At 40.7% G+C, this 26,843-nt stretch overlaps 1 protein-coding gene across 1 annotated transcript in view; it reads right to left on the bottom strand.

Annotated features, from left to right (window-relative positions):
- ATOSA (atos homolog A) overlaps nt 1-26,843 on the bottom strand; it is a 257,996-nt gene that overhangs the window by 65,286 nt on the left and 165,867 nt on the right. Inside the window, exons 8-9 of the mRNA XM_069222452.1 lie at nt 21,427-21,535; nt 4,685-4,843 (exon numbers count right to left, since the gene is read on the bottom strand). Of these exons, the coding sequence (XP_069078553.1) occupies nt 4,685-4,843; nt 21,427-21,535 (268 nt within the window). The remainder of the gene's footprint in view (nt 1-4,684; nt 4,844-21,426; nt 21,536-26,843) is intronic.

The following is a 26,843-nucleotide window of genomic DNA, read 5'->3' as shown; positions in this document are numbered from 1 at the left end:
TTTGCAGAGTTCCTCTGCCTACCTTGCAGCAGGAGGCCTTTTCTATTATTTTTTCTCATGGCCGATTTGTGTTCAGTGATTCTTATTGTGAGCTTGGGAAGATCTGTGACCTCCTAATGGAAGAGGACTTCTCTGGCCTTCTCATAAAATACTGTCTTTCAAGTGAAGGCAAGGAACTTGCCATTTATTGCAAACAAGGAGTGTCCAACCATTGGCAAATCTAGGATACTCACCTGCACTTCCATGCAAAGGGATATGCTACAAAAACATCCGCAGGACCTAAACACTGCACCACTTGAGCATCACTTAAAGTTGGTATTTGCAGCACCCATGATGTCACCAATTATGCCTGCTGTTGTCTGTTTATTTTTATTCAGGATGGTTCTGGCCTCACCCACTGGTCTTCTGGCCTCAAAAGCCACAGCTGTTCTCACGACAATGGACGGCCCCTGTAACAACAGCTTTTTCAGCTGGCAATCTCAGGAGAAAGCTATGGGAATGGCATAGACAGGAGGTATTTGTTATTTTTAATGTATATTGAACTAATAAACTACTGTTATGCTCATCTTTACATTAGACAAACAGAGCACGGTACCACCGGCTCAAGTTACGCAGTCTAGACAGCTGTGGCTTGATGTAAAAATACATAGAAACTTGCCAACCCAACAGTACTTTTTGTTATCATTCATTAACAAGAATATAACTATTATAACAATCTAGAGAGTTCATGATTATTTTTAATTCAACTGGAAGTTATAAAGATGAAAAGCAATCATAGTGAATAAAACATGTCAATCAGGTGTAGAAAAACATCTGTGTCTAGGGCCAGCTTCCCAGAGACCAGGAGAGAGGAGCACTAGTCTCTGAACTGAAAGCTATGAAATCCTCAGCAAATTAACATTTCTCAGAAAGACCATCAGAAAAAAATAGTTGTTGTAATTTTTTTAAATAACTGGAGCATCTCTCATTATGCACACCATAAGAAATTTGACCTACAAAAGCCTTTGGGGAGAGGGGAGCTCAAAGCCTCTCCTGTCCCCTGTCCCCTGGACTCGGAAACGGTCATGTAATCAGATGGATAGGAGTGTTACTAATCACTTCTATTCAATGTTTTCTACAGAGGTTTCATGGCAAACAGACACTGAAAAATACAACCATGCAGATCTATTAATGATCTGTTGCAGGAGAATACTGAGAACAAGCTGCAAACATAGATCCTTCAACCAAGAGCCCATTTTCATGTACAGCTTTTTTGTTTAGTACAGAAGGCACAAGACATATGAACACACTGTGGCAAAGTGTAATAATGGGGCTTGTTCACGTGGTAAGAATAATTCCTGATCTATTGGATCCAAAGTCTGCCAAGCACTAACTTAGGCTCTATCAAAATACTGAGAAAAATCCTTGGACTAGTAGATATGACTGTTACAGGGCTTTCAAAAATCTTTTGTTACTATTGTGATTTTTCATATTTGTGAATCCTCTTTACTTGTTTCTCTCACAAACTTGATCCAGGACTTTGAAAGTTTGCCCTGTCTGTGAACTTTGCTGAACAGAAGAAGAAAGCTTGCTGCTATTTCTCAAATGAACAACCAAGCAGGAGAAGGAACTCAACAAGTCAGACAGTCTCACAAACACTGATGGATGTTGTTAATGGGCGAGGTGGGCATTGCCCTATCAGCATTAGGAAGGAAACAAAAAGGAGAGAATTACCACCACATAGCAGCTTAAAAAAAAGTGCTCAGTGCTTAGTGCTCCCCCATGAACCTGATGAAAAGTTAAGTTTTTTGTGAGAAAGAGGGTGATGTCGGACTCCTCCTGCGCACCAGCTGGCCGGACGAGGACTAATCCTCACCTTAGGAGGCACAAGCGAGGAGAGTGACATCAGCTTGATGGGAGGGGCTGCACAAAGCAGCAATGGTTAGACTTGAAAGGGGGTGCTTACGTTGTAGGCTAGGGTGGGGTCAGCAAATCGCCATTTACATAAAGGCTAAGGGGTAGGGCTGGCCGATTTTGACACTGAAGTGGGTGGCATCAACTGAAGCACTCCTTCTGTCGCTGCACTATAGTTTAGGCTTCTTAACTGGATGACAGAAGCTGGGAGACTGGACTTATTTCCAGCAAGAAGCAGGTGTGCAGTAGTGCATGTGTAGGCTCAATTGTGAAAGGTTGGGGGGTGAGCACAAGAGAGGCTGATTGGAGAAAGCTATACGCAGACTCCAACTTCTTGCAGACAGATACATTGTGTAGACTTCTGTCAGAATTCAGCAGCTATTAAATCCAGTGCCTGGTGGAATTAGGTTGGAGTGGTGTGTGGTACCACAGTCTGCAACACCAGCCCTCGCCAACCGCTGAAGATGATGTTTCTACCCAGGACTCGGAAAGAGCGGAGTACAAGATAAGGTAAGTAAACTCTCTTTAATTCTCCTCTCTCTTTATCACTTTCTTTGTGCTTGTGTTTATCAAAACTTCCACTTTCAATTACCCTCACTCTTTCCCTTTCCATCTATTTCTCTCTTTCCTCGTAGAATCCCACCCCTTGGTCTCTAATGCTCTCTCCTCTTTCTTCCCTCGCTTCAATGGTAATTCATCACAAAAGCATAATTAATTGGCCAGAGCAATGGACTTTGGAGCTTGGGGTGGAGGTTGGAGGTTTGAGGTTTGAGCCTCAGCGTCGGGTCCACTTGTGTGTTTCTGGACAAATCTACATTGCTAAAAATGAATGTTACAGCCTCAGGGCTGGACTGAGAGCTAATGTTGTGTAACTGCTTCTTGGCCTGCACAAGCCTGTCAAACTGTCAGCTTGCATTTTTTTATTCTAACAAAAGTGATATGAGGGCAGCAAGCGGGTTTTTAAAATCTGTAGGGGCTGCTGCATACAAATGAAAGCAGAATTATGTTTATTATTTTTAACACTTGGCAAGTGAGTGGGTTTTTTAAAGCAATCCTGTGAATCACTAAACTGTTTTCTAGTTTCTGCTCCTCGTGGCCAGGTGTGTGAGACATGCCCGTAAATTGTTCATGAAAACTTAATTAATTAAAACATCCTAACAAGGCCAAAAGGTAAAAGGAGAAGCCCATTGCAAAATAAAGGGTGAAAACACATGCTTTATATATCAGTGAACGGAGGGTTGGCTATAATTAAGAAAGTTCACCTTTTCCATGCCTGATGATTGGATGGGTCTGTGACTGAGAAGTTCACAGATGTCATATATTTTAGAGAAGAGGATGTATGCGGCCAGAGCTGCAGGCTTTCAGCCTGTGAAGCCAGGTACAAATCTCTGTGCTGACTTAAATTTGTGATATATTGGGCAAATCACTTGATCTCAAGTTTCCTCAAAAATATCAATACAGGACTGGAATGTAAGCATGTGTAATATAACTGCTCCTTGGCCTGCAAGATTCTGTCAAACTGTACAATGTGTTGCTTTGAACAATTCTGATTTGCAGCCAAGAATCAAGTTTACCAAATCTGTAGAATGCTGCATACAAATTAAAGAAGAATTTAGTAGTTTATTTATTCCATTTAAACATGTCAGATGAGGTTGTTGTTGTTTAAAGCAGTCATGAGACTAATCTGTTTCTAGTTTCTGTGCCGGAAAGGCCAGGAGTTTGATAGGTTAAAGCTCATGGTCCAGTCTTGTAAGAGAACAAAGTAGGCATTTCTATACAGTTTTAATAATTGTCACTGCATCATCATAACTGCCTCTCTGCAACTACATTTATAAACTTCTCTTTGCTTTCCAAAATGAGTTGGTGTTTTTACTTTCTGTGCTGTATCAGCCATGATGAGATTTCAACAAAATGAGGGCTTGGGCACTGTAAGTCAAACCTTTCTGATGCTTATAAGAAGTGCATTTTTGTCTTTTTATCACATAAACAGTGCTGAAAAATGCACTGCTGTACCCCAATGTGTAACTATTTTCTCAGGGTGGGAATAACCCCACCCCCCCAACAACCCCTCAAAAACCTTGGGTTCACTCAATCACACATACAAAATTAATTACTTGTTCCCAGCACCTCCGCATTTAAATTTTACCAGCCAACACTGCTCACAGCTATATTGTTTGCTACAGACTTCCATCCAATTTATCCAATACAGAAGAACCTTCATCAAATACACGCTTGAGAGAGCAGCCACTGAAGGAGACTGAGCTCTGCTAAAACATCTGACTGCATGGCAAAACCACCAGCCCTAATCTATCAACTGCACTCACAAGCTTGCCTGGATTTTCCCCAAACTTGCTACAAAGTCTCTTATCAACATTTGTTTCACTGTTTCCCACATATCAAGTTGGCTCAAGTGACATTTAATAAACCCACTGCGTCCACTTTGCTTTGACCAATTTTTCTTGAACCCTTTAGTGGTTACCCAACAAACATACTTTTTAGGATTTATAATAGAACTGCACACTCCTCATTCTATTAATTATTGCTCTTTGAATAGTTGGTCCTGGTGGTACGCAAACTCTCTTTAAGAGTACTCCCTGAGCTCAGTCAATGACATTAAAATATAACAAAACAATATTTTATGAATACTATGGTTTACTTTTGTGGAACATTCAGTGAAAAAGATTGCATGCATCATGAGCCTCCTTCTTACCTTAGCCCCTCAAGGTTAATTTCTTGTACACAATATCCTTCAAACTCCCCAATTAACATTTAAATAAAGAATGCCCATTACCAAGTATGGAGAAGGTGCATTGTCATCAGAAACACTATAAAAAGACACTTCTACTGGGAGGGTCATGTGAGTAGGACAAAACAGGCCACTTGCACCGACGTCAGCTGTGAAACCGTCAACAATGCCGAGGGGTTCCAATCGATAATTCAGTACAGACTCCTGCAATTCAAGAAGAAAACGGTTTGTGTGAAAAAGCACATTTTCCCAACAAGTTTTTTCAAGGCTATGAGAAAATACTGCAATCTTTCTAGAGTACACCAAGCATTTATGTCGATAAGCTGTAGGCTATAAAAGCATGCAAACCCTCAAGAGTTGCCAAAGTACGACATACAATAGCAGATTGTAGGGTTTTGTAAGAAGGATGGCTGACAACAAATGCTGAGCAGGGTTCAGTGGACTTGTGAACAAAACGCAGCTGCATTTAAAAAAAAAAAGGAATATCATTAATGTACCAAAACACACAATGTCAATTATATTATGTAAATGAACTCACAGTGGACTACAATTTAATGTAACATTTTCAACTCTTACAACACAAATAATGTTTACAACTATTTTGTAGAGAAAGAAAGATTTCTGTGAATCGTGTTTAACAACAATGGCAAAGGGTATAAAAGTTTAATAACTGCATAAAACACTGGATACAAATTTGGGAATAGAAGATGGACATAGCAATTTACTGCTATGGTTCATAAACTATGCTATTCAGAGGGCTTGGAATATAAGAATTGCTCATAAGAAGACAATATGGGCCCAACCATTTTTAAAAGGTGTACAACAAAGATTAGTTAGTGAAAGGAGGAGTAAAAATGCAAGTAGGATATGGACAGGTTCCTAGAGGGAAAATGGCCTTTTACCTAAAAGACAGGTTTCCCAATATTGCTGATGTCTACAATGCAGTGCCAAATTACCAAATAGGCAAAGTAAGCACCGGCCTATGGGCCCCACTCCTTTTAGGGACCCCCGAGACAATAGATCAAAATAATATTTATTTGATCTTAAAAGAAAATTACAATCAAGCTTTCTTAAATTGTTTCCAAAAGATAGAAAACATGAATCAACTCAAAGACATGAAAACTTTACATTGAAAACTCTAGAGAGAAAATACTGTATAAATGTAATGTACCTGTTAACACCTTAAAGTACATAAACCATAGACATCAGATTCACATAACAGTTTGTCTCTTAAAAGCTCATCTTCTGTCAGCTGTCAATTTGTAAAAAAAAAAATAAAAGTTGGTGCAAACTACGTAAGTGTAATGTTAAGTTTTGTGAAATAAAATTGGTTTATTAAAATTGTTGGTTGGTAAAATTAAAAACGTATTAGGAGATAAACTGCGGGGTCGACATTTCAAATGCATAGGGGCCTCCACAGGGTTTAATCTGGCACTGCTTTAATGCATTATTTAAAATAAAAATTGACCTTGGTTGTAATGCTGGAACTGTTAGCTCGTGGCTGTCCTCACTCAATCTAGTTAGCAAATGCAAACAGGAAGGACTGTCAAAAGCTTTGCTAAAAAGAACAGCTCAACTCTCAAATATTTCAGTTGCTGCCTGGGCACAAGCATTCTAGAATATGCTCAAATCCACCTACCTTACGTGGTTGCCAATTAATGTTTCAACCTATAAGGTTGAAGCAAGTCATTTGCTTTCAAGGGAATGGCCGGGGATGTGTTTGTAAAGGAGGAAGAGTACTGTAGTAACAATGAAGCCCTTACTGGGGACCTGCTCTTCTTTTTTCATCAATTTGTAGGTAATCTGATTTCACAGCCCAGAAGACAGCACATGCTTTAAGAAGCCAACTAAAATGAAAACAATGTCCATGGTCTAAGGCTAAATGAAAACACTCTTCATGTTACTATTTTAGACAAAGATGATTTTGGTAACTATTTTATTTAGATTTAGCAAGCAACAGGTGCCTCCTTTCGGAGTGCTACTAATAATTACCCACCTAATGCGAGTGCAACTAAAGCAATTCTAAAAAAGTTTATCAGCGCGTTTTATATTGACACATATAATGTGAGTTTTCGCTACTAACACGAGACGGTGTGCACACAGACATGCATTTCTGTCTATTAAATTTTAACATTATTATAGAAAAACGCCAGCTATATTCAACTCATTGACCTACGATATCCCAATCATAGTGGTCTGCAATTTTCCACAATTACTGCTCAGAGATAATAGATGCTCGCATGTTTTTAATACTTTACTCATTCTTCCCCTGCATGACTATAGAGAACTAGTCTCTCATACTCCCATATCCACTGTGTGAATACTGCACCTATATTATGTGACGAACGAGTGTGGCTAACATTTGCAGGGTAGCGCTACAATTTAGCAATTTTTAAACATACAAGTAACTGTTTCTCTTTTACTACAGAAAATTACTGGTCAGTCCGCGACACCCTGTGCAATGAAGTCTGAAGATGGTCAATCATCATGAGAGAGAATGAAATGTAGATGGTTACGCCACTTCTTGTTTCAACGAAAACACACCATCCATTACCACCATGTATACATCTTTTCAACATCAGTGGATCATCATACAAACGTCAAAAGAATGTTTTGAACCTGGATTCATCAACATGCTGTCCAATTAATTATGTACCTCGTTTCAATGTAACCCTTCTGTTTATTAAACACTTTTGCATCTGTACACTTAGGCCCTCATTACGAGTCTGGCAGTCCTAGGACCTGCAGACTCGCGATGGCGGTAGGAAAGCACCACGGTCTGACCGCCAGCACCACCACCTTTTAGCCGGTCAACAGCTATGCAAAGGCTGGCAGAGTCAGGGTTCCGGAGGCCCCATGGGGGCCCCTGCACTGCTCCTGCACTTGGCTTGGGCAGTGCATCGGCAGCCCCATCACGCTTTTCACTGCCTAAATTACAGGCAGTGAAAAGCGCAAAAAGGCCTTTTTTGACGTTTCTGAAATGATGTTCAGTCAGATAGTGGCAACTTTATCTTGGATGGCGCTCAGTGTATAGTACTGCTGCACCTCTTGCTAGAGCATTCTATAAAATCACCTACCTAAGAGTAGTCGTAAAAGCTGGGGAATATGTTCTTTGGTAAACTTGTATCTAGTGTGTCACATTTTGGTGTGCCTTCCGGCTGGCAAATGTGATACTTCTATGTGGCCATTCATGTCTTGGAGTGCAAATCCTTGTAGGAGTATGCTCTCTTTTAGAGGAATTATAGTGTTTCGATGAGTAATCATGTCTTGTGGTCCATGATCTAGCTGTACATTGTTTTTCGGGGTTCCTAATCCTCTAAAGGTTGGGAGTCCTACACCTTCTGGATGGTACTTTTCCTGCAGATGGAGACTTCTGTTGCAGTAAGGAAGTCAATGCAAAAGAGATTTAGGTAGTCTACGACTCTTTTTTGGAATGGAATTCCAATGTGCTGCCATATTCTCCAAAATATCTTAATAGTTGATAGTTATCCCAGTTGATAAAGTCTTGACACTTAACATCAGCTCCTGCATTCTATAGCACACTCTTTTACTCAGATTTTTATATCCACCTGGCATGGAATTACTTAATTCTTTACCCTGTGTCTCTTATTCTTTCTATTGCTATTTTGATCAGATACCAAATGCCTGAATGTTATTACTTCCACTGGTTAGATATGTAAGTTTCCCTTCTAATCCCCTGCATAGTGGGAGCTAAGCCTTGTTCCATCATCTCAGGCACACAATTGGGTTCACCTCCTCTCCAGGCAATCTCAGAGCAGCTAAGTAAGAACAGACGAAGAGTAATATTTTAGCACACACTGGCCTTGTGCACTACAATAGCAGAATAAGCAGATCGGTAATAGCTGCTTTCTTATGTTCTAAAAATACAAAGTCCACTCCTGTTCATGCGCTCTGGTATTGGAGCAAGCAAGTGGGAAAGTAAGGATAAGTTACTTACCTGTAAATCCTAGTTCTCTTCCAGGGGATCCTCATCAAAGTCATAAACATTGAATATTCCCGCCCTTGTGCGGGGACCCCGGAGCATATATAAAATACACACATATTAAACATGTGTAAAACAGCAATGCAGGCTATAATCATAAACAGGCTAGAATGCTTTATTTCTATGAAGTTTTTTTTTTTTTTTTCATTATAAAAATTACAATAGAGAATAAATATCTACCCAAGCCCCCAAAACTGGGCTTAGGGAAATAAGCAGCAGCAATAGCTAGAGAAAAAAGAGAATACACTACGTTGAAAAACAATGGAGCATTCTTAGCCAATAGGCTGCATGCAGGTTAACACAGGAGAACCATAAAAACTTTGGCACTGTGCCTTTAAGACCCTGAGCACCTCCAGTATCCCACCATGCCTCAGGGGTGAAGGAAAGGTGACAGTTGGTTCACAGTTAGGTCAGTACTTTTTTACGGTGACAATCTGTGTAACTGATCCGAAAGACAGTCTGTCCTGCACTTCTAGGAGACGTGAGTCCGGGGAGGAGGGTGGGTTGTTTATGACTTTGATGAGGATACCCCTGGAAGAGAACTAGGATTTACAGGTAAGTAACTTATCCTTCTCTTCCAGGGGATCCTCATCAATAGTCATAAACATTGAATAGATTAGCAAGCCCATCCCTAAACTCTGCGGACTGTCTAATAGAAGTGTAGCAATAGATACGTATTATGCAAATAAATTTCTCAGAGAGGCCTGCCCCACTTGGGCATCCGCTCTTGCATCCGAGTCCAAACAGTAATGTCTAGTAAACGTATGTACAGACTTCCATGTAGCAGCCTTACAAATCTCAGATATTGGAACATTGTTAAGGAGGGCAGCAGTAGCCGCTTTTCCCCTTGTGGAATGCGCTTTAGGCCTAGCTAGTAATTGTTTATTAGCCAGCTGGTAAGTATTAACAATACAAGAAACTATCCATCTTGATATAGTTCGTTTAGATGCTGCCTCTCCTGTCCTGAAATGACCATAATTCACAAACAAGCGGTTGGAATGTCTAATCGATTTTGTTTGATCCAAATAAAATTTCAGCACTCTTTTCAAGTCTAAGGAGTGCAATGCTTTCTCTGCCGGAGTCTCCGGATTGGGAAAGAAAGTCGGTAAAGATATAGGGGGTTATTCTAACTTTGGAGGAGGTGTTAATCCGTCCCAAAAGTGACGGAAAAGTGACGGATTTACCACCAGCCGTATTACGAGTCCATTATATCCTATGGAACTCGTAATACGGCTGGTGGTATATCCGTCACTTTACCGTCACTTTTGGGACGGATTAACACTCCTCCAAAGTTAGAATAACCCCCATAGTCTGATTGATATGGAATTCTGACACCACTTTCGGAAGGAAAGATGGGTGAGTTCGCAGAACCACTCTATGTTCTTGCAATCTCTGTTGTTTAGTTGGCACATATGTGCATGTCCCAGCTTTACAAACCTCAACATGAAAGTAACGTGCACATGGGCACATATTTAGAGGGTAACCATGTCTCATGTTTTTACCACTAGTTAATATTGTTATTAGCTCACACTGAATACCAACCCTCAACCCTGGCTCTGTAAAACCATTGGAAATCGATTCATACATGCTCTCCCAACTACCTGCTTGCTTGCCAACTATGCTTATTCTGGACATACCTGAACCCTTTTTTTTTTTTTTTTTTCAAGCTTTATCTTTTTGCATTATAAAAGTCACAGACAGTACATACAAACCTTAATAAGGGGTACATGTATGGGATAGTGTAACTGAGCATATTTTAAATGCTATGAAGCATCAGCAGGTACAACAGCATTATTGTTGGGGGCAGGGAAAAAAACAGGTTTCATCATAAAAGTACAGGGGATATCAACATTGGTGCACAGATCCGGTACAATATGATAGACAGTGGAGGAACAAACCCAGGGGGCATCAGAGAGAAGTATTGTATATAACAGTGGTTAGGTCTCATGACTCTCTTGTAGAAATAGGCAATCCCTAAGTGCTTGCCATATGTCTCGGTGTCGAAAAGAGGCAGATTGAAGTGAGGCATATATTTCACTTGTAGTGTCACAGTATTTCATACTACGCAGCCAGTCTGGATCAGAAGGACAGTGCTTATCGCCCCAATGCAGGGCAATCTCTCACTTGGTTAAGAGCAATGCAATAGCAGCGAATCAACGTCCTCCTTGCAAAATATCCCTGCAGGGTCATCAATGGGAAACGTACCAATTCTGTCCCAAATGTGTAAAGGCAGTGGCGTGTCAGTTTCTTAAACCAAGTTGTTCTGTGTATGGGGTTAGCGATCGGTTATTGATAAGTGGAAGAGCGGTAGAGTAGAGGAGCGCCCCAACCTCAAGCAGTCAGAGGAGCCCCCTCCATGCCCAGTAGGTGGTGGAGAGGGTCTCTATGTCAACTGGGTCCAGGGTATACCCAGTGGAAGGATAGAGGGAAGGGGAATAGAGTCAGACTGGTCACCCTCAGGTATTGCATAGGGTAGGCAGGCATCACAATGATTCAAATGGTAGTCAAAGTGGCATTGAGCAGCAAGGTAGTACAGCTGGAAATATGGGACTCCAAAACCCTTTTTATCGTATGGCACCAACCAAGTGCTCCAGCCCACCAGAGGCCTTTGTCCCACCCAAACCAGTCGGATCAGCAGAACATACCTGAACCTTAATGCATCCATCCTATCCAAATGTGGGATTCTCACTCCCCCTTGTATTTTTCCTTGAACATGAAAAAAAGAATTGATCCACAGCAGATGAGTTAATTTGAAAACTGTTTCCTTTGTCTAAGTGGGTTTATGTCTACTAAAAGCCAAACATTAATGCAGATTTTAACAACAGTAAAAAAAAAAAAAAAAAAAAAATTTTTTCACCATTCCAATTTGTACTAATAGTTAATATGACTAGTTTTAAGGAGTTGATCATACCCACATAAAGAAAAAAACAAAGAAAAAAAAATCAGACCTACTGAGGGAAATTCCAAGCAAATGCTCATCTACAACATAACCTTTTTGAAAAAAATAACAAATAAAATAATTTAAAAAATGCATCCTGTGAGAAAATTGATTGTTTGTTGGGGAGGTATTAAATCCAAACACTGTAGAACACAGTTTCAATAATTTAAACCTGGCGACTTTCCAGATAGCTATAGTACAGAGCAGTCAGGCTTAACTCCAGAAACTTGGTAAAGCATTTAACACGGACTACAAGAAACAAGTCAAAGGTCAAATCACAACACAATAAAAACTCTTTTTTTTTTTTTTTATTAACTAACATCCAATAAGGTGAACTGGAGATATGATTTTTTAAACGTTTTAAGCCAAAAAGCCCCAAGAAAAAGTAATGGGCCGAATAAGAGGTTACTATTTGCAGTTGACTGAGAACCATGCAGTTTCAGGCTGACCGGGATGAAGCAACGGTTGGATACACAAAGCTAGTCTTTTTTATGGTAGTCTAAATCCTCCAGCATAGTAAAGTTAAAAGCTGTATGTGACAAAGTCCTCTCAAAGTCTGATAGCCTTTGGATGAGGTCCACTGAACCTTAAAAATTACAATTTTACACCTACCGATATACTCTCGCTAGTCAGATACTTTTTGCCTCTTCATCAGATAAAGACATATATTGAAATTACTTTATTTTTTTAGATTGAAAATCGCCAGCAGAACAGACGTAGAAGATGTAGATGGGTAGGTCACACCGAAGCTTGATACCTTAGTTGCAAAAGCCAACTGAAGTCTTGCTTTGGGCAGCAAAAAGCTCCAGACACGACTAACCTGATTTTCTTGCCTGCCACAGTCACACCTTGGTTGGATTGAGTGGTTGATCCCTGCCATCCAAAAGTCAAAATATCCAAATCCCTACTTCTTCAACCTTTAGGGATAGCTCCTCTTGGCCACTTATAAGGCTCTCAGGACATTAGGGACTAGGACCCACTGGAACGGAGTCTATCAGCACAGTCCAGTCAGGGTCTACTTATTAATGGTCACTCCATGAAAGGCCTCTTGTAACTCATTGGGTCCCTGTAGCCAAACAGGTCAGTCACATATGTCACAGAGAGCAGGTCCAGGCCCCTTGTGGTCTGCCACAGATCTCCATAAAGTGTTCTGAGCAGCTAGGGGTGAGTTGTTACTTTTGTTCAACTAACTAGTCAGTGAGTGAGGGTGAATCCTAGACACCCCATAACCAATAGGCAAAAAGTTCCAGAGAGCAAAACTTTCCTTATTGCACACTATGCCAAAGTGCACCATTATCATTAAAACACATGGCAGAACCCTTCCGTTCTGGGAGAGAGCTGGTGGCACACTTAGGGATGTGTCTATAACAGTGGTTCCCAAAGTTTGTAGAACCAAGACCCAGGTCTTGAAACAACAAACCTTTTTTATCCACCTAGCTCTTTGGACATTAGAGAGACATATATTTTAATGTAGCTACAGCACTGTGTGGTACCACACTGTAATTTACAGACAGCACATTGCCACTAAAATTGCCACTAAATTTACATGGACATAGTTTTACTGATTAATATATATTTCATACAAATATTGTACCAAGATCAGGTTTCAGTGAATATTTATCATTTGTACATCACCAAGTAAGGTGTCTTGATTTGTTTTGACCCTATTAAAATCTTTGTTTCCATCACACCTCAGAATTATACAAAATTGGCTTCATTTTTGCTTTTCTAAAAGCTGAATGTGTACAGTTCATTTATAGGTATTTACATTTTGTTGTGTTGCAAAACAAATGACGTCCTACAGCCATTTCTGTCACATTTGCTGTACCCCAGCAAGATTATCACATAATTCACTTTATTGTGAATCCCAATCCCAATGTTAATAAAATATAAGCAGCAATTTGTGAAATAGCCGGATGCTTGACTTCGACCTCTGAAGCACAGCACATGTGACAAGACAGATATAGAATTTTTTTAATTTATTTATTGCGTGTACTTTCGCAACCCACCAATATTCCGCTCAACGTGACCCGCAGCTTGGGAAATATTGGTCTAAGGTAATATGCAGCTCCCTTCCATTCAACCAGTTAAAACTCGTTCTGGGTTGGCTTTCTCCTTCACTGGGAGTGAAGCCAGGAGGACTAAAGTGTATCCTGGGATCAAAAGACAAACCTGTCTTTTCCAAGCTTCCTTTATCACTACAGTATAAACATCCAGTTCTCTTACTTGTCCGTTTCAAGTGAGCGAAGTTCCTGGACCCTTTTAAACTGCCTTTCTTGGGAGATGCCTTATTCCATATCTCACACAAGCATGCTGCCATGCCCAAGTCAATGTCTCTGCTCTGGGAGCAGTATTTGATATTTCATCAAAAGTAGCGCTGGCAGAAGGGGAAAGTGTGACTTTCTGAAAAGTCACCTTTTCTGTATAGTTATCAAAAATCCAACTTCACCATTGAATTGGACCTTTAATACATTTTAAATTGGGGGGCTAAATGGACTTTGAGGGTTACTCTGAACCACGTATTCAGAATTAGCATTTAAACTGTACTTAAACTTGTCTCACAGAAAATCCATAGCACCTATGCAATGAGAATACCATTTTGTGGAGTCAGTCACTGCAGGAAATATGCCAACCTTAACTTTTACATGTTGCACTTTTAAATAATAAACACAGTACTCTGTGTGCCACAAGGCCTTCCAGAGGACGAGTTACTTATTATTTAAAAGTAGGTGTAAGAAATTTGAATATTAGTTGAGAGGGAAAGTACCCACTTCAAGTAATTTTCACAATCCTTTGGAAGGTGCACCCTCAAAGTCATTACATGTTCCTGAGCTTAACCCTTGGCAGCTATGACAGAGACAAACAGGCTTAACTTAGGGCAATGTGTAAAGTAGTTATGCAGTATCAAAGCATTTGAAATGCAAAACAATAAACATCCCAAACCAAATTAGAAAAATAGGATTCCATTTAATAAGCACAGGACACAAAAGCAACTTTCTAAGAGACCCTTTTCTTGAACAGTTATGCAAAATTCAATGTTACCATTAAAACCATTACATTTTAAATAACTGTCAAAAAGAGTCCTTAAATTATTTTTCTAGTTGCTTCCAAACCGAAATTAGCATTATTAGATGTAATAATGTAATCCAATATTTCCCTCTGGAGCAACCAACCGTGCTATAGTGAAAATAGCTTTTGGGCCTTTTTCACTGAAAGAAGAAGCATACATTTACATGTCTTACTTTTAAACACCACACATTCTTCCTTAATGGCAATAAGGCCTACTTAGGGGTGGCCTACTAATATAGGAAAGGAAGGGTAAGGCCTATCAAAGGGAATATTTCGATAGGTCGAATTTGCAGTTTACAACTACACAGCCAGGCTACAATCGTAGGCCTGGAGATAAGCATTACAATGCCACTGTAGTGGATGGCACAATGAGTGCTGCAATCCACTGGTAACATTTAATCTACAGCCCCAGTATACTCTTGGTACCATATAGTAGAGACTTCAACGCAAATTTAAAAAAAACAATCAAGTATATACTAACTGTAACATTTTTTATGGAGAAGCACTTTCCTTGCTAATATAGTAGATGTGACTATATGTGCTGCAGCCCAAAGGTGGCATTTTCCTTATAGTAGCAGTTTACAGGAATGTTAAATATATCCACTGGGTGTTAGCCAATTGTGTCCTGTTTTGGGGTTTGGAGCATATATGCTGGGGCCTGGAAAAAAGTGTCATGTGTGCAGCTTTCAAAAACAAGCAACGCTAGTCAGCAAAAAATGGGGATAAACATGCAAAAAGAGGCATTTTCAAACCCACCCAATATAAGTTTTGGGTAGACATAGACCTTCTAATTTTTTCACATATTCTGGAAAGATCTTGCATGGTCTTCGTTTTAGTTATACAGAAAGTCATATGGAAGTTGAAATAGCACAGGCACTACACTCAGATCCTCAAAGACTTTGTACAAATTACAATTTTTGACACTTAAACGTCGTATTATTAAAAGCTACGAGTTGATCTACATTAACAAAGAGTGTTAATCAAAAAGAAGTGAGCTTTCTCCACCTCTTTTCACTAGTGTTGACTGTGAACACTTGATTTCTATTCTTTTTTATAGGTACTATCTAAGTAAACTCACCCTTAAAACAGACATTTTAATATACGTGGAGAGGAACTGTCTAGAGTACAATACAGCAAAACTGCTCCAAATGTACAATTAGGCATTACAGATGAACCTGCACTGTTGCATATTTGATCGTATTGCTCAATATTAGTTAGAATTGGCATTTAAGTGCCAAAGTTTACATTTTCCAAAACAAACGTGCAATTATACTTCATGCACAATTTGTGATGCACTTGAGCTTGCAGAGATACTTGACACAATGAACTGACTGCAGCATGCTAAGCACTCCCACATCACAGGACTGGTATCTACAAATGAAAGCCAAATTGCTTCAAACAGGTTCTAGACAAGTCCAGCGCTAGGTGTGCTAATATTGTATGGTGAATACCTTCAAATACTAGAATGAACTGCATATACTATAATGCACTTGGAAGACTGGTATTTATATTCCATCAGTGTGCACCCACTCCCTCAGAATCTAAATAATGCTTTAGCTACGTAGTAATGCATTTTTTAGCTCAGGGTTTCCTGCAAGTTAAGATTTTTAACATGAAGATAGCTTTATTAGAAGCCATTAATTCCATCACATCATTTATACTATTTCATTCTGAGATGCAGCATGGTCCATTGTAAAGTACACATCTTTTGAGTGCACATTCAATGCATTTCCCATTTCCTCTTCAATAAAAAATGGATCAGCCTTACATAAAAAAAATATTTATCCAAATCAAAGGACATGGTTAACATTGATTTACTTAACAAGTTGCCTTTAATTACCTCTCTGACGAAAATTGAACTACAAATATCAACACTTACGGGCATGAACTAATTCACAAGTACCATTAGGCTGTTTCTCATGAAAATACATAACACTGCAAAAACTGCGCTTTCAAATTTGCAAAGCAGGACTATGCAACACAACTACTTTAATACATTCTGAAAAGCAAATGTCTTGACCACTGAAGAAATTATGTCTGACCATGGAAGATCACCAAGATACAAGTCCCAGATTAGTAAAAACAAACTTTGTTTGTGAGGCAGATAAGTGCCTGAGCTATTTCTGTTGGACTTATAGTATGTGTCTGTCACCTTTAACCATGATATATTTACCTTCAGTGTCTCTCTTTTTAGTGGATATTCTTCTCAGGTACCTCACCTTATGAATACCTTAGGTCACCAGATGGGATCCGGAAAACTGTCTCAGCAATTTCCTCCCATGTCGGTAGGTGGCGCTGTGTGGCTTTGGGTCGGGTCCGTCCCACCACAGATATGACATTGGGGGTCCTTGTATACCAGTCACCTCCACTCATGGTTGATTTCTTTCCAATATCTTTCGCCATCGTCTTATGTGGAGTCTTCAAAAAATCATATTATGTCGGAGTGCAGATCTCTTGATTGGAATCTTATTAGTATGGACTAGATAAGCCCATTCCCAAGAATGAGGAGGTGGGTTGGTGAGGAATCTGCAGATAGATTATCCACCAGAAAGAGAATTATTGAAGGTTAAGTAACTTGTTCTTCGGGTGGATAGTTCTAACTGCAGTTCCTCACCTTGTGAATAGATACTGAAGCAGTACCCAATGTAGCGGGTCTGTGGAATGGCTCAGATCAGAAAAACCTATAGGATAGAACAGGCAAAATGTCTGCCCCATTGAAGCTGGGTATCCAGGCAGTAGTGCTATGTTGAGTGAGGCCCTTGTAGCAGGCTACTAAATGTACAAGTTGACTCACTGCAAGCCACCACAGTGGTAGCAGCCTTTTCTCTGGTGGAATTAGCATACAGGTCTTCTGGAGGCTGTTTTGTGGCCACTCCATACCAGATCTTGATACACAGGACAATCCGTCTGTTGGTGGTTCTTTTTTTTAACAGTTTTCACCTTTTTTCGCCCCAGAAAACATTACAAAGAGCTGATTGTCCACCCGATGTTCTTTGGTGCGATCAATGTAAAAGCTTAGAGGTCTGTTTGGTCAAGACGTTGAAATCTTCCATCCTCTTTAGGTGGATGAGGTGGGGTGGTGAGGATAGTGAAGAAAGCTGGCAGGGTGATAGATAGCCTGATGTGGAAAGGCGTGTCAAACTATGCTTTCATCCTGAGGGTTAACTTGTCCAGTAAAAAATGGTGTGTGGTGTTAAACAGACAATGCCAGTAATTTACTTACATGACCAACTGACGTGATCGCTATGAGGAATGCATTGGTTCAAACGGTGCACACATGAGGAAAGTGAGAACCTAATTAAGGTCTCACTGAAGCATCACACTGGGCGTTAGAGGGAATATATGTGTTTGATTTTCAAAAAAGCACCTCAGAACAGGTTATTTGAATAAGGATGGTCCATCAGGTAAACATTGGAAGGCCTAAAGGACGATGGATAACCTTTAACTGTTTGCATAGCAAAGCCTTGATGGAGTAGAGAAATACAAATTAACAATATGTTAACTGGGTCTTTAGTGGCTGGATATTTATGGAGGAACATCAGACAAACTTCTCTCAGTGTTTTAGTGGATGGATAACTCACTACTAAGATGATGCATACTACTTTGAGAGGAAGATCAAATGCAATTAACTGTAGCTTCTCAATATCCACGCATGGAGAAGGTATTTGCTCAGGTAGAAGACCATACCCTGTGGCGGTGACAGAAGGTTCTCCGATGAGGCAACCAGATCAGAGGACAGATGCTCATGGCCAAAACTTTTGGATACCATACTCTAATCTCCCAGTCCAGGGACACTAGGGTGACTAGGGCCCAGTCTTTCCTTATTTTCTCAAGAAGTCTGGGCAGGAGAGGTAGAGGCGGTTAGTCGTACAGGAGTCCTGAGCCCCACTCTAAGCGAAAGGAATCTCAGTGACAGCTGCCTTGGGCACAAAAGTTTGGACATTTTATGCTGGTGAGAACATTGAGCCAGTGCTCTCCCCATCACCGGAAGACACCCTATGCAACCTTTAAATGCATCCACTATTTGTGATTTACTAAGCAACGTAAGAGGAGTTAGTCCGCCCTGACCTTCAAATACCCTCCCAGGTGCTGTGTGACGAGGGGGAAGTCGTAACAATTCAACCACTTCCAAAGGTGCAAAGCCTCCTGGCATAGGACCCACAACTCCGCTTTGCTCTGTTGCAGTACAACATGGAGGTACTGTTTTCTGCCATAATCTGTACCCATTCTCCATTAATGAGCAGCAGGAAGGCTTAAAGTGCCAAGCGGGTTGCCCACAGCCCCAACAAACTGATGTGGAGACGGCGTCTGCCAGAGACCAGAGTCCTCTGATCTCTACCTGTCCCACATGACCTCCCTAACCCAGCAATAATACATCCATCACAGCCTTTAGCTCTTGATGTGGTATGGAGAAGGGTCTGCCACCAGGTTAATTGCCGTCTAGTAGTCACCACTGCAGGTCTTTTGCAGTTTCCACTGACACCTGGATGCAATCTGGCAGGTTCCTTGGTGCTGTGTTCATTAAGCCTTCAGATTTCACTACAGAGCCTGCATGTGCCATCTGCCATATTCCACAAAAAAGGTGCACAAGAAGCCAGAAAGACCCTCTCACTGAGACTGAGGAAGAGGTAGAAAAGGCCAGGATCATAGGCTAATTATCTTGAACTGCTTGAGATGGAGGGTAGGCTCAGAAAAGCACTGTGTCCATGAAAGGGAGCCACTGCAAAGTAGTCAGGTGTGACTCTGAGGTGTTGATGGAAAATCCGAACAATGTCACCATGTCTGCCTTTATCTGGATGTAGTTCACAAATGCTGTCAGCATGGCCACCTTCAGCAACCGGTTCTTAAGGTAGGACAAGACTGGTATTCCCGAAGACATTCAGTGATCACTACCCTCAATTGTGTGAACAAACATGGGGCACTGGTAAGGCTGTGAAACCACAAGTAATAACTGTGGGACTGTAGGATGGAATGTGGAAATAAGTGCCCTGCAGGTCCAAAGCTACCATCTAGTCTCCAAAGTACAGGGCAGACAGAACTTGGGCCAGGTTGAGCATTTTGAAGTTGTCTTTCCGGAGGAAGAAGTTTAAGGGACAAAAGGTTGAGGCGAGGGTGGAGGCCTTCGCCTTTCTTTGGCACCCAGAAGTAATGGGAGTAACAACTAGTCACAACTTCTGAGGCCTATACCCTCTCTATGGCTCCCTTGTTCAAGAGAGCAGGAAATACCCCTTGTAGGATGGACAAGTGCTCCTCTGGGAGGTGTTGTGGTGTAGGAGGTGTATAGGGAGGCTGGAAAGGAAAGGGAGGGCATTTTCGTTTTGGATAATCTGGACCTCTGGTATGACGAGATGCTCTACCGCCACTGGAGGTAAAAGGTGATACAGCCTCCCAACCAGCTTTTCTTTGTCACCATGGGTGAATTAAAGTAGTTTTGTGGTGGCTGTGGAGGGAGTTGAGGATTATGGTAAATCTTTGCGGCTGGGGGCCTGGATGCTGGCGCCAGATCCCCTGTGAAATTTTGGGGACATTTCTGCACCAACGGTACTAATCTAAGAGAGTCCGCAGTTGCCTTGTGCTCCTTGAAACGCTACAAGGCAGAGTCCGCCTTGTCTCCGAAGAAATGCACCCCATCCATTAGCGATTGTTGGGCATCACTTGAAGACTCAGTTGAGCAAATCTAAGCATTGTGCTTTGTCACCACACTGGTTCCAACTGTCACATACAAGCAGCTGGTAGTGTCCAGGACCAAGCAAATGACATACTTTGCAGTGTCCTGGCGTCCTGGATAACACACTAGAGGTTGCATCGGAGGTCTTTCGAGACTGCTGCCAATATCTCTGCCACTGTTTCCCATATTGCATGCAAGTATCTGCTCAGAAGGCAACTGGAGTTTACAGAGCATAAGGAAAGACTAGCATACATTTGGAGTGAAGATTTTATGTGTTGCAATTCTCTGTCTCGTGGGGAGATGTTTAATCTGCTTGTTGAATCCTGAAATACTAAGCTTTCTGGTGTAGGATGTTGAAGGAGAAAGGCAGAGACGAAGTCTGTGTCTACCCGCTATTTAGCAGTTTAGCTAGCAAGATCTTGGTTTTGCTCAGGTAACCAGCAGTGTGCTGGTAATGGCTTCACTGAATGGCAGGAGACGCTCCTGTGAAGTATATCTTGGCTGCAGTGATGAAGTTGGTTTTGATTTCAGTGGCTGCAATTGTCAGAACAACAACCTCTACTGCTCTCCTTATTACCACTGTGAAGGAGGCAAGGCAGACTCTTCAGTGGCCCGTCCTGGTGTGGGTGAATGGAAGTCAGTATCAGGGAAGGCATTGAGTCCACTGGCATCCTGAAGTTCTAAAAATAGATTTCACTGTTGTAGATGTGGCGTATGGGTGCAGGATGACACAGTGCTGTGGTAGCATTATGGAATGGGAGTAGTCAAGAGCAATAGGTGGTTGTGGCCTTAGTTGATTTTGTGGTGGATTCTCCTCCCAATCCGAAAGAACAATCAACTCCTGCATTGGCACTGGTGGTGGCGAACAGGGTTTCAGCACTGATCTGTGTCATGGAAGGTACAGGATTTGGTTCCCAATCTGCAGCAGGGTCAATGGGTACAGTTAGGGATGAATCTGCTGGTGGTAAATAGGAATTGTGAAATGCACATTAAACATACAACCATCATCTGAATGCATTTTAAGTCAAACAAACCTCACAAAAAAATAACCACTGATGGTACACTGATGGAACAACCAGTTGAAGCATTTGACAAAATTAATATCTTACCTCAAAATTTCCTAAAAGGCTAAGACTTGTGACGGGTGGAGCACTTGCACTAAGAATACATGAATCAAAGTTGTCTGGTATATCTTCTTTGTTTAAATACTGATGTGCACTGTAAAAGAAACAAGAAATAATGGGTTAACGTATATATATGTCTTGATATGTTATATTACTGTTTTGGCACCATTTGTAGTGACTTTCAAAACATCTGAACAAAATTATTATATATCATTTTAGCCACCTCCTTTTTCTCATTTTTGCAAACCATCTGTTGACAGAAGCAATGAGATCAAGTGAAAAATTAATAATCAAGATTACTTAACCACATGTATTAGAAGTAATACTAAACCTGCCTAAAGGGAAATTTGCATAAGCCTATTAAAAACACTGATAATGCTTAAGCTAGAGACAAAATTGGCACATCAAAAGTGCACATTAATTTATGCTACAGAGGTCGGATACATGCGTACAGACATTTTTGTTTTGTGTATTCAACAAGGCAAGAGCACAGTCAAAAGTACTGTATGACAAAATACGAGTCAAAATATCTCAATTCAAACATAGTGCTAAAGTGTATTGTTTAAAATAGATAGACCTTACATACTTTGACTATAAAGGGTAAAACATCAACTCCAATAATGCAGAAGACCAAACTATTTGCAAAACAGGTAAATATATGCAAGTATATCAATTTTTTTATATTTTAATATTTAACATCATATTAGCAATATAAATACATTTATTTTAAAAAGTACCCTTAAAAAATATATCTCTCTAACTGACAAAATAAAAATATATGATTGAAAATAAAAGTAAAAAGAACTACACATAATACATAAAATAATAAAAACTGCTTAATAATTACATGGACAAGTTGCTTACCTTCGGAAATGCCTTATCTGGTAGATACAATATCTAACTGCAGATCTGTTACCTTTGAATTCTCCCCAGGCGTCAGACTGGATCCAGAACATTTTCGCGAGCAGCCCTCCTGCACGCCACTATGTGGCGTCTATCTGCTCAACGTCAGCATTATTCACGCTGGAAATAACATTGCGGTTTCAATATAGGCACCTCCCAGCGGTGCCGATTTCCGTTTCTATTTCATGACCTTCTATGGCAGAAGTAGAAAGAGGAGTCCCTGCCCCTAGAAATCAGTTCACAGTGCGGGGAGGATGGAAGGGTCAGTAAGTAATCTGCAGCTAGGTAAGGCCTCTATTAGAGAAGGCATTGCCATAGGTAAGGAACTTGTCCATCTGATAGAGATTTCTAGCTTCAGATTCCTTATCTTCCAGATCCAGTCTGACACCTGGGGTGAATTCAAAGGTAAGGAATATGCAGGTGCAAAGTCTCTATCAGATAAACTATATATGAAATACATAAATAACATACACAATATAACTGTAAGTTTCAAAAACTGTAAAAATAAATCTTACTTTAAAAAAAATAATCTTACCTAATAAAAATAATTAAAATAACTTAAAAATAAATCACAATAAAACATGTGAAAACTTGAAAAGAAACAAGCCAGATTAAAAAGGTCAAATTTACTATCCCCATTCCAAAGTAAGAAGCAGTAGGAAAAGTGTTGGACTTTGGATGTGACAGATTCACTATTCCTACTCCAATGTAAACAACATTAGAGAATGTCTTGGATTTTGGAGGGCTCAGATTTGTTATTGCCACTTTAGCATAAGCAGCAGTAGGTAAAGTGTTGGACTTTAGAGAGGTGAGATTTACTATTCCCACTCCAACATAATTAACAGTAGTTAAAAGATGGACATTGGAAAGCTTAAATTTGCTATTCCCACTTCATTGGAAAAGTTAAATTTTAAATAGATTTGAACAAATATATACAAAAAATTGTTCACAATATTGAAAGTATACAATAATTACAAAATAAAACAATAATTAGTACAAAAACAAAACTCAAAAATATGTATTAATTAAAATATTACACACACAGACACAAATGTAACAATAACGCAACCCATTCTAAACACCCCAAAATCCCAACACCAACAAAATGTGATTAAAATATTTTTTTTTTAAACCTACACATTCATTTAACAAATAGTGAAAACAAATTCTAAAAATTGTAATCAATATAAAACCTTTAAATACATTAAATAATGTATACAAACAATACTATCACCAAGTAAAAATTACAATTATCATTTTATTTCAAATAAAATAACTGCCATAATTAATAATCAAATTAACAAACTAAAAATACAAAAAAATGCAAAAATAAATATTAAACAACTTCCCATCCCTATCTCCCCAAAATCCTAACAAACCAAATGTTAAAAATTTGCCATTTCTACAGGGTCACCCCAGATGTTTTCGACCTTTCTGCTGAATCCTATTTTTGCTGGCTATGGAGCTCTTTGTACTTTACGCCTCGTAAAGTGCCTGTGGGCCTACTTTCAACATGGTTAAGGATTAGGGGCCAGATGTAGGTAGAAAACATTTTGCAAGGTGCAAATTGCAAGTCCCAGCGACTCGCAATTTGCACCTCGCAAAATGTTATGCAGAAAGGTGTCTCAGACACCTTCTGCGACTCGCTATGGGGTGGCAAAGACCCACCTCATAAATATTTATGAGGTGGGTCGCAGTTTGCGACCCCAGAGCGAGTCTAGGCACTCACGGGGATGGTGGCCTGCTGGAGACAGCAGACCACCATGTCCGTGACTGCTTTTCAATAAAGCAGTTTTTTTTTCTCTTTGCAGCCCGTTTTCCTTAAAGGAAAACGAGCTGCAAATAGAAAAAAAACCGAAACATTTTAGTTTCGTTTTTTTTTCCCCAGAGTAGGTAGTGGTCCATAGGACCACTGCCTGCTCTGAAAAAATATTTTAGTGAGCATTCACAAAGGGGAAGGGACCCCCTTCCCGATTGCGAATGAGTTACCATCCACTTCAAGTGGATGGTAACTGCGAGTTGATTTGCGACCGCTTTCGCGGTCACAAATCAACTCTACATCGCGGTGCGACTCGCAAATAGGTAGGGAACACCCCTTCCTATTTGCGAGTCTGAAACACATTTTGCGAGTCGATACCGACTCGCAAAATGTGTTTCTGCATCGCGTAAGGGCTTTTGCGCCTCGCAAATGGCGTTTTTCGCCGTTTGCGAGGTGCAAAAGCCTTCCTACATCTGGCCCTAGGTTACTTACACTTTAAGCATCTGTTTATGGCATGTAGTGCTGTAGATCTACATGTTCTGTATATTGCTGCCATCTAGTGTTGAGTCCAGAGTGGCACAACTTGTTTTTCTACAAGTGCTCTGAGTCACAGGATTGAGTAACTCCTCCTCTCAGTGATATTGCTCATGGGAGGCAACTCATTTAGATTGTTTTCCCGCAGGTGGATGAGAAAAGTGTAGAAGGAAAGATTAGTAGAAAGATATCCATGCAACATATAAATACATGTGTACAAATAGATACATGGGTAAAGTAACTGCAACGGCCACAGGTGTCTGGGGAGCAGGGAGGGTGCATGTGAATCTACAGCACTTTATGCCACGAACAGATGCTTACAGGTTAAGTAACAATCTGGTTGATGGCATGCGTGGCTGTAGACACACATGCTCTGCACAGGCTGTAAAGCAGTCCCTCCATAAAAGAGGTGGATGGCCTGTTTGATTTGTAGTTGAATCTTGAGGTGTTCGCAGCCCAGCCTGACCTACATTGGCTTGCTGGCGTTGTAGCACATCCACACAGTAGTGTTTCCTGAAATGAGTGTGGGTTGACCATGTAAGCTGCCTTACAGATGTCTGCTATAGGGATGTTTCCAGGAAAGGCCCTAGTAGCACCTTTTTTCCTAGCAGAATATGCTCTAGGGATAACACGCGATGGTCTACTACTGAGAAGTCAAAAATTGTGGTGAACCTTCGCTGACGTGCCCAAGTGGGAGCACAAGGATCATGATGAGAGATGTTTGCCTGATTCTCTGAACTAGAAATGGAATGTGAGGACAAGGTGGAAAAGTGTAACTAAATATCCCTGACCAGTTCATCCATAGAGCGTTGGCCTTGGAAAGAAGGTCTGGATACCCGGAGGTGAAGCTGGGACATTTTGCAGTTCTGCTATGGCAAAAAGGTCTACCTGAGTTATCCATTTTGCAAAGTATGGTTGAAGAACTTGTGGTTGGAGTTTCCGCTTGTGGACTTGTTGCTGCATCCTGCTGAGCAAGTCTGCAAAGTCGATGTCCGTCCCTGGGAGATAATCTGCCACCAGGACCCCACTTTCATATTGTCTGAGAAAGTTGTGACAATTGCGACAACAGTCCTCTTCTGTTTCTGCAAATAGTACATGGCTGCCATGTTATCTGTGCAGACTAAGACAACCTTGTAAGCTAGGTGATGAAGAAATGCTTTCAGGGCTAGAAACAATGCATGAAGTGCGAGGTAATTGATTATGGTGATTAGGATCCCAGAGGCCCTGTACTGTGAGGTCTTGAAGATGAGCACCCCAGGCTGTCAGTGATAAATCTGTGGTCTGTATGACCTGAGGCATAGGGTCTAGAAAAGGCCACAGTTTCAACAGGTTGGTGGTATTCCACCATTGGAGAGAACCGTGAGTGTGGCGGCCTAACACTAGATCTTTTAGGTGACCCTGTGACTGAGACCACTGACAAGACAGACACTGCTGTAGGGGACGCATGTACGGTCTGGCCTGGGGACGATGGCAATGCATGATGCCTTCACCCCCAACAGTTCCATGATTGTCCTGACTGTGTAAGTATGATTCTCTTGAAATTAAGGGAGTATGAAAACTCTGGACATGATCCGGGTTGGGGTATGCTAATTCTAGTTCCGCATTCAGGATGGCTCCTAGTTCAGGCTGTACCTGAAGAGGTTGAGGATGAGACTTGGAGATGCTGAGAGTGAACCACAGTATGTGAAGGAGGTCCACGGGCAACTGAGTGTGTTGCTGGCACTGTTGTAAGGTGGAGGCTTTGATGAGCCAATCGTCAAGGTAGGACAACAAGAGAATGTTTTGCCTTCTGAGGTGTAAGACAACTACTGCTAAACACATTGTGAATACTCTAGGAGCAGTAGTGACCCCAAATGGAAGGACCTTGAATTAGTATTGTTTGGCTGCGAAGACGATCCTCAGGTATTTTCGATGCGCAGGGTGAATGGGAATATCAAAGTAGGTGTCCTTTAGATCTAGGGCTGTCATAAAGTCACCTTGCAGTTGAAGCAGAATAACGTCCTAAAGAGTAACCATGTGAAAATGTTCTGACTGGATGTATTTGTTTAATGGTGTGAGGTCAAGAATTGACCTAAGAGAACCTTCCTTTTTGGAAATCCGGAAGTACAGGGAGTATACTCATGTCTCTCAAAGTTGTAGTGAAACCAGTTCTATGGTCCCTTTGAGAAGAAGGGATTATACTTCTTGTTTGAGAAGGACTAGTTGT

Source organism: Pleurodeles waltl, chromosome 3_1, assembly GCF_031143425.1.
Source record: "Pleurodeles waltl isolate 20211129_DDA chromosome 3_1, aPleWal1.hap1.20221129, whole genome shotgun sequence".
In the NCBI taxonomy this organism is placed as follows: domain Eukaryota; kingdom Metazoa; phylum Chordata; class Amphibia; order Caudata; family Salamandridae; genus Pleurodeles; species Pleurodeles waltl.
Note: the sequence above shows the minus strand (reverse complement) of the source record. Positions and strands in the feature narration are given on the sequence as shown.